Below are 14,814 nucleotides of genomic sequence, written 5' to 3'. Positions count from 1 at the left end.
TTCGAATTTACGTGACTTTGGGACTCGAGCATTCACACTTTCGACGTTTCAAATTAGCCTTCCTGTCACGGTTCACACCCTTGTGAGATATTATCCGCTCTGACCCCCTAACCTTACAATTTTATCCTACAAAAGGTGCTTCACAAGACGAAGATGGTGTGAACCCTTTTATACTCCAGTGACCCTCTTATTATGTTCGATGTGGGATTCAGAACTCTCTCTTAGGTCCGTGACATTCTCCTGCACCTAACCTCGTGACGCCCTCGTCACGGAGGCTGACCACCCTACTTACCTCTTTCGAGGTGCTTGACGTGGATCGAACGGTATAGAGCTAACTCTGATATCACTTGTCACGAGTCGAGACTTAAGCTTCGAACCTGCGCGGCTCCGAGACCCGCGTATTCACCCTTCCGGCATCCCAGATCAACCTTCATGCCACGGTTCACACTTTTGTGAGGTATTATCCGCTCTAACCCTTCCTGACCTCACGGTTTTATCCTATAAAAGTCGTCTCACAAGGCGAAGATAGTATGAACTCTTTTATACCCCAGTGACCCTCTTATTATGTTCGATGTGAGATTCATGACTCTTCCTTAGATCCGTGACACAAAACCTTTGACGATAGAACCTCCTACCCGAAATTGTCACCAACTTGATGAGCTTTTGTTGCATTTCGAAAACCTCTACTACATGCAAGTGGTTTACATGCATGACATTTCTTTCGAATTATGGGACAAAAATGTATTTGGATGAAAATTTTTTAAATATAAGTATTTTAAAATTCATTATTTCAAAATATTTGTATCTATTATTATTTTGTTTGACTAAATATTTGTTATAGGAGAGTTTAAGGAATTAGAATTTAATGAAATAAAAAAATAAATATAAAAGAATGATAATGATATTAAAAATAAAAATAATATAATACAAGAATATATAATATGATTATCATTGGATTTAAAAAATATATAAATTTTATTAAAAAAATGAAAAAATTAAAAAATTAAAGCTAAAAATATTAATATTTTATTTTAAAAATCAGTTTGTGAGCCGTGCAATGTATAGATTAATTTTATTTATTTAAATATATGTATAAACACATAAATAAATATAATTTAATTTACATGCATAATGTATATATAAAATACATGTAATAGTTTTGGGTTAATTTGTTAAAAGTAAGATAATTATGAAAGAATATAAATGTTAATTAAAATACCAATTATTAAAATTAAAAATATAGTAGTAGTAATAGTAATAACTATATGCTTTTTTTCATTTGCATTGTCTAATTTTCTTTTAAAATATAAATAATACAAACATGTTAAATAAAAATTTCATTTGCCCAAAGGAATAAAAAATATTATGATTCATGATTTATCAATTGTGCAATACTTGAGCAAGAATATCTACAAATTTAAAATCAATGTAGAGCAAAAAATATATATATAGATATGAATTTAATATTGTTAAAGGAAACAATGGAAAGATGTTACAACTTAACTAAAAGTTGTAATAAAGAAGAGATTTGATAATTGTAGGTTAATGTATTTATCTTTAAAAGATTAATTCGACGCAAAGGTAAAAACAAAAACATCTTAGAAAGTATATTGGGACTCTAATTTAATGAGAAAATTATAGTTATTTACGATTTTCATTAGAAATGAGAGATTGTTAATAAATCATAAGTGATAATAGACAAATGACAATAAAAAATGATTAAATTAATAGATAACTTATTACTACATTTGAAAATCTTAAATTTAAAAAATATATTTTTAGATTATTAAGAAATTTATTTAATTTTAAAAAGTAATTTATCTAAATTAAATTTTATTATCAATAATTTAAAAATTATTAAAATAGATATCCACGTAAATAAACTTTTTAAATAAATTCTTATGTGTCAAATAAAAAAACTATTCACGTAATAATCAATGTAAACAGAATTTAATAAAAACCTTCATAATCTATATATAATTTATTATTCATGGTGGGAGAGGGTGGGGGCCAGGAAAGGTGATTGAAGAGGAATTTGTTAAAACCATATAAATAGGTGGGTTTTGATTTCCAAATGCATTGTTTCTTCATCCAAACAAAGTATTTGGCTTTTTAGACTATTGAAAGTCCCGTTCCAAACGAATCGCCGGATTCAAATCTCATACCCAAACACACCGTAGGACTTTTTTTGTTTTTTTTTTAATTCTTCATTTTCGTTGATTGAAGCGCTCAATTTGCGAGATGATTTTGTATTTGATTCCAAGAAAGTGGCATGCCATGAATTGGCTATTGACTATTTTAGGCCTAAATTGACAACATCAGGTTCGAAGAGATTTGTAAAGGATAAGTCATTGCCCTTTTTTATAAGCTTTTCAGCATATGCCCTGTCCAACCACGAAAAGTACATTTACCTGCCTCAAGGACTTTTTTTCCTTACTTGTAATTAATTATTAGGGGTAATAACAATGAAATTGGGTTTTATTTTTTTGATATTATATAGTATTAAGAAATTTTAAATTTTAACTTGAATTCAAATTATTTTTATCTTAAAATCGATTTAATTTAAATTAAATTTTATCAATTTAGTTTGACTTAGTTTATTCATTTTAATTTAAATTTTTTTATATATTATTTTAATAAAATTTTTAATATATTTAAATAAATTTATATATAAAATAATTAATTTTGTTTTATAAAAATTTTAAATATATATAAAACTAATAAAAATATATAATTTAATTCAATTCAATTTTCATATTTCGATTTAAAATTTAATTTAAATTTAATATATATGAATTTAATATCCAAAAAATAAAAAAAATCCATTCGAATCAAATAAAATATTATAATTTCAAAATTATTTTTGATTTTTTTAATTTTTTTCTCCTTCCTATTAATTACCTTTGATAGGATTATAAAGGAACCAAATACGAACAAATGTATGTTTGTGTTTGTTTATTTATTTTTAAAAGTGTTCGTATTCATTAAAAAAATTACTCTGATCATTCATGTTTGTTCGTTTAAATAATATACTATTTGTATTCGGTTCGTGTTCATTTAATTAAATTAAATGAGTTTGTTTGTGAATATTAAATAAATATGTTCACGAACGTATATAAATAAATATATTTATAAACAATAAACAAATTATAATTAGATAAATTTAAACAAATGAACTTTAAATGAATATAAATGAACTCAAACAAATATAAACGAATCTTAAAATAGAATTAGATTAAGATAAAAGGTAAAAATATAATTTTATTAGTGTTATTATAAATGAATAATAAACGAATGATTTTTAAATAAATCGTAAATAAGTTTATTTATGATTATAAATGAACGAATAAAAAATTATTTATATTTGATTCATTTAACAAATGAACATATAAATGATGTTCAAAATTATTGTAAAGTTTAATAAATAAATAAAAATAAATAAAAAATAAATATATTCATAAATAATTTATAAAAAAAAACTCTGTTTGCTTGTACCTAATCATCGAAGTATGTTATCAGGATGGGTTTTTTGAGCGGCAAAAATATTAAATCATATAGCACCTACAACTTTTTTTGTTGTCGTATTGATTTTTTTTTGTAAAAAAAAAAAAGTCGACTTTCTGTCAAAGAAACAGTGAATGGAACTAATTATACAGGAAGTTGATGAGATCGGAGCACAAAAATTAGGTAAGAGACAAACAATACTTGTGAAAGTGAAAAGGCCAAAATAGATGCCAGTTTTGAAGAAATTGCAAGAAGAAAAAAGCAATGAAGAAACAGGTTGAAATGGAAGTGGTTGGAATGTGACGGAACATGCTAATAAAACACCTCATTCAATCAATTAATCTTAGCTATATGTCCTTCTCTTTTCAGTTTCATTTCAAGTAAAGATCATCAGAATAATGTTAACAACCAAGCAGGGGCCATGTTTCATGTTAAAAACCCAAATATTATTTCTCAAATTAGTTTGGGAACCAGTTTTATCTTTGGCCTAACCAGGCAGTAACCAACTACCCTTCAAAAAAATCCTATCTGACCTCAACCATGATAATTTGGCATCAACTTTCATGATCATTAGTACTTGAAACTGTGGTCACACTAACAGCCAATGGTAGAATGCCTACTAGGTTTTTTCTTAGTGGTGTCAAAACTCCACATATGTATTGAAATATTTAACATAATATTCTAATTAATTACAAACTGTCAGTGTAATTTTTGTTGGATTAAAATCTTATTTGCTGATGGTAAACTTTGTCCATTATTTTCTTGACTAATATTTATTTTGGCAGGAATCTTTTTTGGATAGGCTGACCTGAATATTATTTAAATTTATAATTTTTTCATTTTCTAGATCGAAAAAAACTGCAGAAGTAATTTTTAATCTATTCCATTGCTCTCGCACTTATTGATATTAGAGTAGTAAATAACCCCCAAAAAGACTCTTCATATGTGAAGCTGTAATAGTGGTATGAATATGATTTTGGATTTGTTGAAGATTTTATTTGCGAAGAAAAATAGAAAAAAGAAAACCAAAGCATGTTCTAAGAATTAATTGCAGAATAAAGGTTTGAACTTTGAACACAAAAGCTACACATGTTTTTGAGGATATAGATGCAAAGAAGCAATCTACGTGGCATATTTCTCAAAGCTTCTTATCTTTTAGCAAGAAATTTTCATCATTCTTGAAAAATCTTTTGATGAAAATGAAACCCATTGTGTCCTTAATTTCTACAGAGCATAGAAATATATTGTTTCTCCAAGATTCCTTCAAAATGTACAGGCCTATAACATGTGGACCACTTGATAGGTAGGGTTTTGAGATTCAACAAAAATCTTGCTATTGATGTTGATGATTTTTTCAACAAAAAGAAAACTCAGCATTTAGCCATAGAGATCGATGTTTGAAGATAAAGAGAGCATGATTCACACGATGGAAATTCTTTGGTTTAGTCATCTAAACAAAGAGGAAGAACCGAAGAAGAGATAGGTCGATGTAGATATATGTCGTCGAGACTTGATTGTTTGTATTATGAGAATAGTAGCGATAACCGACGGGAAAAAGTTGCGGATGGGCCTCTCATTTCACACATGGGGTTCAAGGATCGGACAGGGACATTCATATAGACGCCAATGCCACGCCAATCTCCTTATCTCTTCGTCTACGTACGGATCGATTATTCTCTCCTTTCCTCTCCCTCCCCAAACTGATAGTTCCATCTTTACTTTTTCATGATGTACCCTTTTGTTTCCGTTGTCAGCCCAAAATCACTAAAATACCTCTACACATTTTGTTGATAATATAAGACATGCTAATATGACACGAATACAATATGAAAATAGGATATGAAGATAACATGTTTTAAAATTTTAATAATAATTATATATGAATTTAATAAAAATAAAATTTTTTTTCATATTTTTATATTAACACGAATTATAATACATAATTTTTGTGTAAAATATGACATAAATATATGAATTTTAATATTTTATACGATATAAATATACAATTATCAGGTCTATTAATTAGTAAAATCATTTATAGTAAGTGGGAAAAACATGAATTTATTATGTAGAAATAATTTTGCTTTCATGCTAAGTAATTATATCATGAATTGACTTCAAACATAGGCCATACATCAATTTTTATTTCATTTTTTGGTTGAGGTTATGGGATATGATGAATCCACAGCTGATAAATATGAATAAAAAGACTTTAAATCTTAATTGCAAGGAACTAGGAATTAAGTGGATACTTTGGTAATGTGGCAACTGAAAACATCTTAGAATTGGTAGGTCATTTTCGATATGCAAGGCCTCACTTTCGCCTACTATATATGTATGTCCATAAATGGAGGGGGTCCATTTGATGAAGCGATTCCAATTATTTCCCATATATAGCATTGAGTAGTAGTATCTTCGCACCTTTGGCCATTCAATTCCATACAAAATATAAGTCCCAAAGTTATTTATGTTTTCACTGAAGTTTTAGATTTATAGTAATTATCGATTTTAAGTTGGAAAATTTTGTTTAATACAAACAAAAAAAATCACAAAGAAGGATTTATAAATCTAGCATGCCAAATCCTAGATTTTAAAATTATTATATAAATCAATTGAATTATTTTATATTCATTCCATGGAAGTTTATTTCAATTAATTCTATATCTATACATATAAATGTCACGTGAAAATTGATCTTTTTAAAAATTTTTTATCTATATATAGTCGATTAATAAATCATAGATTTGTATCTATATAATAAGGATATGCATGTTTTAATAATTTATTAAGAACTAGTTTTAAACCCGTCTGATGCGTGAAAATATATTTATATATCAGTAAATTTCATATAAATATAAATTTTTTAAAATAATAATATAAGCCATGAAATTTATGAACAATTCATAACTTATATATTATTATCAGTTCTAAATAAAACTCAACCTATAATTTATTAAATCCAAATAATCTCTAAATAAAAGACAATAATGTTTTGGATTTCAAGAAATTAAAAATTTAATCACTAAAATCAATCTCAAATACAAACTTTTTTCATGGGAATTCTTTCATAAGTTGTTATTGAAGCGAAGATGCAACGATTGATTTTTCAGTATTTCTTGCTATTTTGAAGTATGTGTCGTTTTATTTGATGTGTCAATAGATTTCACATATGTAAGTAAAGAGATAGATAAAACAATAATCTGTATGTAATTTGACAACAGTTAAGTTATAATCTAAATTATATAATTTTATAACAATCATAATCATTATAATAAATTTATACATAGCTTTTCCAATAAGTTTTTACATTCAAGCTTAAGATTAAAATTATACACTTTATTTACTATAAGTTTTGTACTACTTATCTTAATATTATGTTTGGTTACCCTCGTTTTAAAGATACAAAATTTACCTCTAAAATCTTCATATATTTTTTAAAATTTATAATCTTTATTTTCCTAAATCATAAGTATAAATATATTATTTAATTAATTTAAATATTAAATACTATTAAAATAATTTTTAATTTAATACCTTAATATATATTTCACAAAGATTATCAATATTTCTATTAATTAATTCCTTAGCTTTTGTATTGAATAGTATGAACATCACCCTTTTAGAATTATTATATGTCTCGATATTCAATTTCTACCCATAAAAAATATAAATTCTACAATTATAAATATAATATAATAATTTAAAAAACTTTTATTATCATAATGGAATAATAATTTTTTTTTATATCAAATATAAAAAATATAAATACTAATTATCTTTAAGTTAGATTAGGGACATCAACATTACAAGAATAACATTAGAATTTCTCATCAATTTCAAATAGTTTCTTGTTATATCCACATAGACATATAGTACCAACCAAAAGTGGTATAAACTTTTATGATAATGACTCTATTGGTGAAATACTTTCCTTGTACATACCTAATCATTTTTAAATCAATCATCAACAAATTTTTTTTTGAAAAAAGCTAATATCATGATTAAAGAAATATAAAATATAAGTATAAAAAAAAAATCTTTTAGCAGCACAGAATAAGAAACAATGCGAATTGAAAATTAGAGAAAAAATTAAAGTAAAGCTGAGTAGTAATTAAAAGATATAAAATTAGTGAAAAATAGTTAAAGATGTATTATGCTTAACTTAAAGTTATTTATACAAAAAGTGTGTTGTAGGTTAATTAATAAGATAATTTTAAATTATAAAAGTTAATATTGAAATAATAAAAATTGTGAGTGGATAATGGTATGGTGAGTTGATTGATATTACAATATTTAATTATGCAATTAACATTTAGAGATATATTAATTAGAATAATAAAACAAATTAAATTTATTATATTTAATAATAAAAAAAATTAAATTTATATTAAATCAACATGCAGTAATATATAAATTTTAAAATTATAAAACGTTACAAATGAAATCAAATAAAATCCACATGTGCTAATATTTTATCAAATGAAATCAAACATCCATTAATATTTTATCAAATGAAATCATATTTAATGAAATATAAATGTATCAATCAAATATAAATTAATAAAATGTTTTTTCTATTAATTTAATTATGAAAAATTAATTTGATATATTTGCTTTCTATATTTACACATGAAATATATCGATTACTCAAATGGATACCATATTTAATCAAATATAAATGTATCAAATAATTGATTAGTGAATCAATTATTTTAAAATTTTAATTGTAGTATTTATTAAATTATTAATTATATATTAATTGATTTAATTTGTCAAATTAAATTTTTTTTACAATTTTAATACTTTTAATATGAATTGAATTGAGAATGATTTAAAGTTAATAATAAAAACATAAATATAATCAATTTAATTTTTTGAATTATTTTTAAATTTAAAATATACAAAATAAAATAAAATATATTTATTAGATGTCATGTGACAATTTTTAAAATCGTTTACATATCAATATTTTAAGTCGTTCAAATAAGATTGTTTTTTCTTTTTACCAAAAACTTTGACTTTTATATATTTATATAATATTAATGGCTTCGTGACAAAAATATTTGCTTTAAAATAGTGGACAAAATGCGTATATATGTGCTTATTCACTGCTTACCAAACTTCTTATGGATAGAGGAGTAGAGATTTTGACGAACAAACTTTTGTTGTTTTTGCAATGATTTATAGCACGTAAGACAAAATTTTATTTATGTGATTGACTTCATTTTTGGAGTTGAGAACCTTTTGGACTGACAGCATGCTAAATTAAAGGGTTATTGTTATGAATAATTTTAAATTATAATAAAATATTTTATATAATATATAAATTTATTAATGAATATAATATTTTAAAAAATTATTTATTAATTATATATTATCATTTAAAATTAATCATATTATAAGTAAATATCATATTAATTAATAAATTTATAATTCAGATATTATATTAAATTTTTTTTAAATTTATGTATCATATTAAATATTTTATTATAAAACAGGCATTTTCTATTGGGCCGGTCATTGTTTTGCAATGCAGAATGAGACTTTAGGCTAATTGGGTTAACACAGAGCAAGTAGCCGAAGGGCCTTCAAAAATAATCGAATAGAACGCGGGAGACGAAACTTTTTTCCCGCGAAAAAACAGTTACCCGCTCCTCATTTCTTTTTTTTTTTTTGCAATGTTTTTCTTTTATATATGTACCATATTTTATCAGTCTATCGTCAATCGAATCGAAATCCCTGAATTTTGTTCCCAATTTATCTATCCGGTAAAGTTTGTTTTATTCAATAATGCCTGCAATTGCCGATCGCAATTCGTCTCCTTTCAAGGGAATGGTGGCCGCCATCAAGTCGGACAAGAGTAGTAGTTCCGCTAGATCCAATGGCTGTTGCACTCCTCAGAAACGGAGGTTAAGATCCGATGAGGCGGCTGCGAAGGAGAGTCCAGTGTCGACGCCGAAAATTAAATCGCCTCGCCGTCGTTTGAATTCAAGTCCAAACAGCCCTGCAAATGTGAGCCATCAATATAAAAGTTTTACTGCTTTGATTATTGTATGGTAGCTTTTGTTTAAACTAGTTATAGAGTTTGTTATTATTTTTGAGATAATTGAGTGAAATGAGATTAATAACAGGATGAGAAAAAAATTGAAGAAAATTGAAAATTGATTTGAAATTTTAGTTAGAGTTTGGTGCGGATTGATTATTTAATTTAATTTAAATTAAATTAGGATATTAAATATATATATATATATATTAAATTTGTATTTGATTTCGAATTTAAATAAAAATTAAAAAAAGGTCAAATCTATCGAATAGTATTATATATTCTATTAATTTTTATATATTTTAAATTTTATAAAATAAAATAATTATTTTATATTTAAATTATATTAAAAATTATATTCAAATAATATAAAAATTTAAAATTTAAAAATTAATGAATTAAATCGAATTTAACTGATAAAATTTGATTTATAAAAGTTATATAAAAATTTAATTTGGATTGATCAAATTTTAAAAATTTATAATTTCATATATTATTAAAAAATTTAATCGATTTGATCTGAACAATCATTACAATTAATAGAAAAATTAGTTGTTTTTTGATAAATTAAAAAAAAAAAAGCCATTTATTTATGCCTTTGTTTCTTTTTAATAATTCTTTTTGGATCTGCTGATTTTATTCACCCTAAATGGATAAGGATTAAAATATGTTTAATGTTGCTTAATTTTTATATGTTTACAGGGAATTAAGGAAGATTTTAGTGAAAAACCAGTGAAGAAAAATTGGAATCCGAGAGGTAATTTTGTAATATACATTTGCGTTTTGATTTTGAGCAATCAATGTTGATATTAAGTTGGTTTTGGTTTGTTTTAAGTTGTTGAGCAAATGAGGGCAGTTAAGGAGGCATTGCATGTTTCAACAGCTCCATCAACTGTTGTGTGCAGAGAAAATGAACAGAAAAGGATTTTGGAGTTCTGCAAGGCATGTGTAGAACAAGAGAAAGCTGGGAGTTTGTATCTATGTGGGTGTCCTGGGACTGGGAAATCGTTATCAATGGAGAAAGTAAAACAGCAAGTTATTGACTGGGCAAAAATGGTAGGTTCATTGCTTTTTATCCCTTTGCCTTGTAATGTTATTGAAATGGATTATCACTTTCAATTATTTCCTTTTTATATAGCAGGAAGGGTTGCAGCTGCCCGAAGTATTAGCAATGAATTGTACTTCTTTAGCAAACACATCTGAGATTTTTAGTAAGGTATTGTTATTAAGATTTCATCAACATTCAAATCTTGAATTCTGCAAATGTTTGCCTGATGATTACCTTGGCAGATTCTTGGCAAGCACCAATCAAAGAAAAAAACTTTGGGCTCAACATCACATTTACAACATCTACAGAACCTGTATTCTAATAAACAGGCACCATCCAGCTCGAAGATGATGTGAGAAATTACCTCAACTAGCTTGAAGCATCTTTATTTCCCCTCTCCTTTTGCCTTAACCAAAATTATGATTTTTTGCAGGATAATTATTGCCGATGAATTGGATTATTTGATTACGAAGGACAGGGCCGTACTTCATGATCTTTTCATGCTTACAACTTTTCCATTCTCTAGATGTATACTGATAGGTATCATTCATTGCAACTATGTCAGACACTCATTTCTATATAATTGTCTTGATTGCAAAATGTTTTTTAATCCTTATTTGTCTTGATTCATGCTGTTGTTCGCTCATGAATGTTATTCCCGTTTTTTTTTTCAGGAATAGCTAATTCCATTGACCTAGCTGATCGGTTTCTTCCAAGACTCCAGTCATTGAATTGTGAGCTCTTTACTTTCATTACATTGGTTGAGAATGATAGTATTGAGCTTGGTTTTATAAATTCATCTTGTGGTAGCAGCTCTTGTTTCTTTGAGTTTCTTGAATCTTATTCTTTCTTCTGAATTAGCTATAATATAACTTTTTCTTGTCCTGATTATTTTTCAACTATAAAATAGTGGATTGCCATCTAGCTATCTTCCTGCTTTGCTAACCTAAGCACCAGCGTTGAAAATGAGAGCATCTTGAAAAAATGCAGTCTAATATTTACTAGCCGAGGGATTTGGATTTGTTCCTTGTTACTTACTAGTCTAATATTTTCTGAATTTTTGTTCCTTTATTTTATTTCTCCGCTGATACTAATTTCAAGCAATGCTTTTAGTCTCTTTCTGTGGTAGTGGCTACTTGCAATGGTGCAATGTGGAATATGGATGCTTGGTTGTTTTTGAAGTAATACTAAGTTGTTATACTACCACTTCTCTGTGTTAGGCAAGCCAATGGTTGTAACCTTCCGTGCTTACTCTAAAGATCAAATCCTTTCAATACTTCAAGAGAGGCTTTTGGTATTATTACACTCCACTTTCACACTTTGTATAAAATTACTTCTAATTTTAATTTTTGTGGTAAATTCATGTTATTGGGTTTTAATGAATTTGCACTCTTAACAGGTGCTTCCATATATTGTCTTCCAGCAGCAAGCATTAGAACTTTGCGCCAGAGTGAGTTATATGATTGGATGTCTTCTGTTGAAAACCTTTTCCTGTTTTTAATTCATCTGCTATCAATTGATACTGACAGCATGAAATCTAACAGAAAGTTGCAGCTGCATCTGGAGACATGCGGAAAGCTCTTTGTGTTTGTAGGTCAGTGTTTCATTGCTATTGTTGCTGCAACTTAACTATATATGGTCTGAAGTATCAAATTGTTCGGTTTTAACCAATTAGGCCCTAGAAGTGACAGTATAACTGATATTAGTTTAATGTTGTTTCAAAAAGTATTGTCCTTGCAAGGCAGAGTTGATTATAGTAAATATACTTTAAATTCTATAGGTTTTCATGGCATTTTATTTTCATTGTTTAAACCATATTGCTAAAAGAAAAGTAAAGAACAGTGTTTGGTCTCTAATGTGTGATTATACATAATCTGCAAATTCTTAATATATTCATATTCTTTTTTCATCTCTTAAGAATCCTCATCATAGCTAATTTTTTCCCTAATGAATAAGACCTTTCTTTTTAGCAAAAAAAAAAAAAAAAAAACCTTCCTTGCCTTGACCAGAGTAATCACTTTAAATTATTGGCTTATATTCTTCAGTTTGTCTCAGGAGTGCGGTGGAAATTCTAGAAGTAGAATTAAGAGAATCTGGAAGCAATGTGAGTTTGGTGTCAGTAGAAGGGGAGTTCATTAGCCAGCAGACAGCTTCTGCCCTTGAAATCTTCCGAGCACAAGAAAATAATACTGTAAGTGGTCATCAATAGCTTAAGATTACCTCTTCCAAGTTTGAGTTTATTACATTAGTGTTACACATCATGCTTACTTAGCTACCTATTAAGCCCTGACAGTAGCTTACACATCATGATATATTTCAGGTCAGGATTGATCATATGGCTCTCGCATTGTCAAAGACATTCAGATCACCTATAGTTGATACTATACAGTCTCTTCCTCAGCATCAACTAGTAAGTTTGATCATAAATATTAATTTCGGTGCAATGGTAACATAGCCTATCATGAATGCAACAGACAAATGCTGTTAAGTCATGTCTCTGCTGCTTCACCATCTCTCATGCTGTTTGGTGTGACTGCAGATTATACTTTGCTCTGCTGTAAAGTTTTTCCGAGGCGGAAAGAAGGATACAACAGTTGGGGAGGTGTGTTTTTCTCAATTTTGACAATAATAAGTTGAAACATTTAGTCGTTGCTAAATTAATACGTAAGGGTGTTGTTACACTGGTACAGCTAAATAAATCATACATTGACATTTGCAAATCAACACTGATACCACCAGTTGGAATTTTGGAGTTTCTAAGCATGTGCAGAGTGCTAAATGATGAGGTAACTAAAGTATATACTTGTTCTTCAATTTCAGTTCAAACTCTCATAACCTAGCTTTAGATGATGGCAGTAACTGTTTTCTAGAGAGGCATTTAACTATCTAAATAGACCTAAAAAGAAAAAAATCTCGATGTTGACATGATTCAATATACAGGGGCTCTTCAAACTAGGCCAGTCTCGTGATGATAAATCGAGGAGAGTAACACTAAAAGCTGATGAAGCCGACATCTCCTTTGCACTGCAGGTACAGATTCCTTCATTTGAGGACAAACAACATTTTATCTTCAGTATTAAACTTTATCTTAATGTTAATCATTTATCTGGAACAGGGAGTTCGATTCTTTCGGAATTGTCTTCAGTGAATCTGCATAAATTTATTTTGTAAGGACATGTGATAGCTTGATTTGGTGGCTGTCTCAAATTCTACAATTTGCCTGCTACTGAATTAAGGTCTGGAGCCACTGTTTCTACAATTATGTATAAATATGATACACTTGATTATGCATGTGTTTTTTCTTCCACATCAATTTTTATTTGATGGTGTTGATCTGATGCTCATTGTTATTATGATGTTGATGTAGATTTGCAATTCATCCATTAAACAATGCATTTTAAGCCAACCTTCCGGTATTCTTCAACTTTCTCAGTCTGGCGGAAGGAATAATCTGAAGCCACAGCAACAGAAACAGCATTCTTGTAGGCATTCACAAGCATATGAGATGCAGCGCCAGCAAGAGTTGGGAATAAAATAGCCTGTGAAAAGGAAGCAACCATGGAGAGCCTGTTAACCAACTTCACGATAAGATCATCTTCAGTTAGTTCAAGCACCTCAGGGCTGAAGACTGATTCATTATCATAAACAGATAGGACAACAAGACCATATATGAAAATGGTCTTATCCCAAGCTTTGAACGATGGGCAGCCTAGATGAGCCAACTTTCTCAACCTTTTTAATCAGCTCCACGACGGTGATGATTTCCACTGTACCTTTGTTGATCTTGGTCGGAATGTCAAGCACCTGTGAGCTTCAAATGTGAGATTATAGCAAACATGAGACTAGTTATTATTTCGATAATACATTTTTTAAACATCTAGATATCCATTTATATTTATTTATTAAAATTTCAATTTTTATACACATAAGGGCATTGTTTAAAATTTGTAATCTTTTTAAATATTCATCTAAATTTATTTTTTAAACTAATAAGAATATGTTGAAAATCAAGAGTTTTTAAAATAATTTTATAAATATCTCTTTTTGGTAATAAGAATATGTTGAAGATCATGAATGTTTTAAATATTACAGGTGCATAAAACTAATCACATAAAATGAAAATGATGCAAATTAAAAAAAAAATAATTTAAAGTGATAAAATTTTTATTTTTTATTTTAATATTTTATTGATGTACTTAATAATATTATTTATATTATC

At 27.4% G+C, this 14,814-nt stretch overlaps 1 protein-coding gene across 2 annotated transcripts; it reads left to right on the top strand.

Moving 5' to 3' along the window:
* The first annotated feature begins 9,178 nt into the window (after positions 1–9,178).
* LOC111302129 (DNA replication factor CDC6B-like) lies at positions 9,179–14,513 on the top strand. 2 transcript variants are annotated; one of them, XM_022898066.2, is made up of 17 exons: positions 9,179–9,516; positions 10,250–10,304; positions 10,383–10,603; positions 10,686–10,763; positions 10,838–10,947; positions 11,029–11,135; positions 11,270–11,329; positions 11,816–11,889; positions 11,995–12,045; positions 12,140–12,189; positions 12,651–12,786; positions 12,916–13,005; positions 13,135–13,197; positions 13,286–13,381; positions 13,536–13,625; positions 13,711–13,831; positions 13,963–14,513. In XM_022898066.2, the coding sequence occupies exons 1-16, from the start codon at positions 9,295–9,297 to the stop codon at positions 13,741–13,743; spliced, it is 1,536 nt and encodes a 511-aa protein (XP_022753801.2). In that variant the 5' UTR covers positions 9,179–9,294; the 3' UTR covers positions 13,744–13,831; positions 13,963–14,513. The 2 variants fall into 2 exon arrangements, with proteins under 2 accessions (XP_022753801.2, XP_089600440.1); XM_089744314.1 differs by having other exon boundaries at positions 9,181–9,516; positions 10,689–10,763.
* Positions 14,514–14,814: the final 301 nt, after the last annotated feature.

This window comes from Durio zibethinus, chromosome 15 (assembly GCF_047325235.1).
Source record: "Durio zibethinus cultivar Kanyao isolate XHJ-2024 chromosome 15, ASM4732523v1, whole genome shotgun sequence".
In the NCBI taxonomy this organism is placed as follows: Eukaryota; Viridiplantae; Streptophyta; class Magnoliopsida; order Malvales; family Malvaceae; genus Durio; species Durio zibethinus.
This window is presented reverse-complemented; position numbering and strand designations above follow the sequence as displayed.

Bases quoted from the DNA above. Each gene is read 5' to 3' on its own strand.
- LOC111302129 (XM_022898066.2), top strand. From the start codon at position 9,295: ATGCCTGCAATTGCCGATCGCAATTCGTCTCCTTTCAAGGGAATGGTG. The intron at 13,006-13,134 runs GTAAGTTTGATC...GTGTGACTGCAG, and splicing joins CTCTTCCTCAGCATCAACTA to ATTATACTTTGCTCTGCTGT. The intron at 13,382-13,535 runs GTAACTAAAGTA...TTCAATATACAG, and splicing joins GCAGAGTGCTAAATGATGAG to GGGCTCTTCAAACTAGGCCA.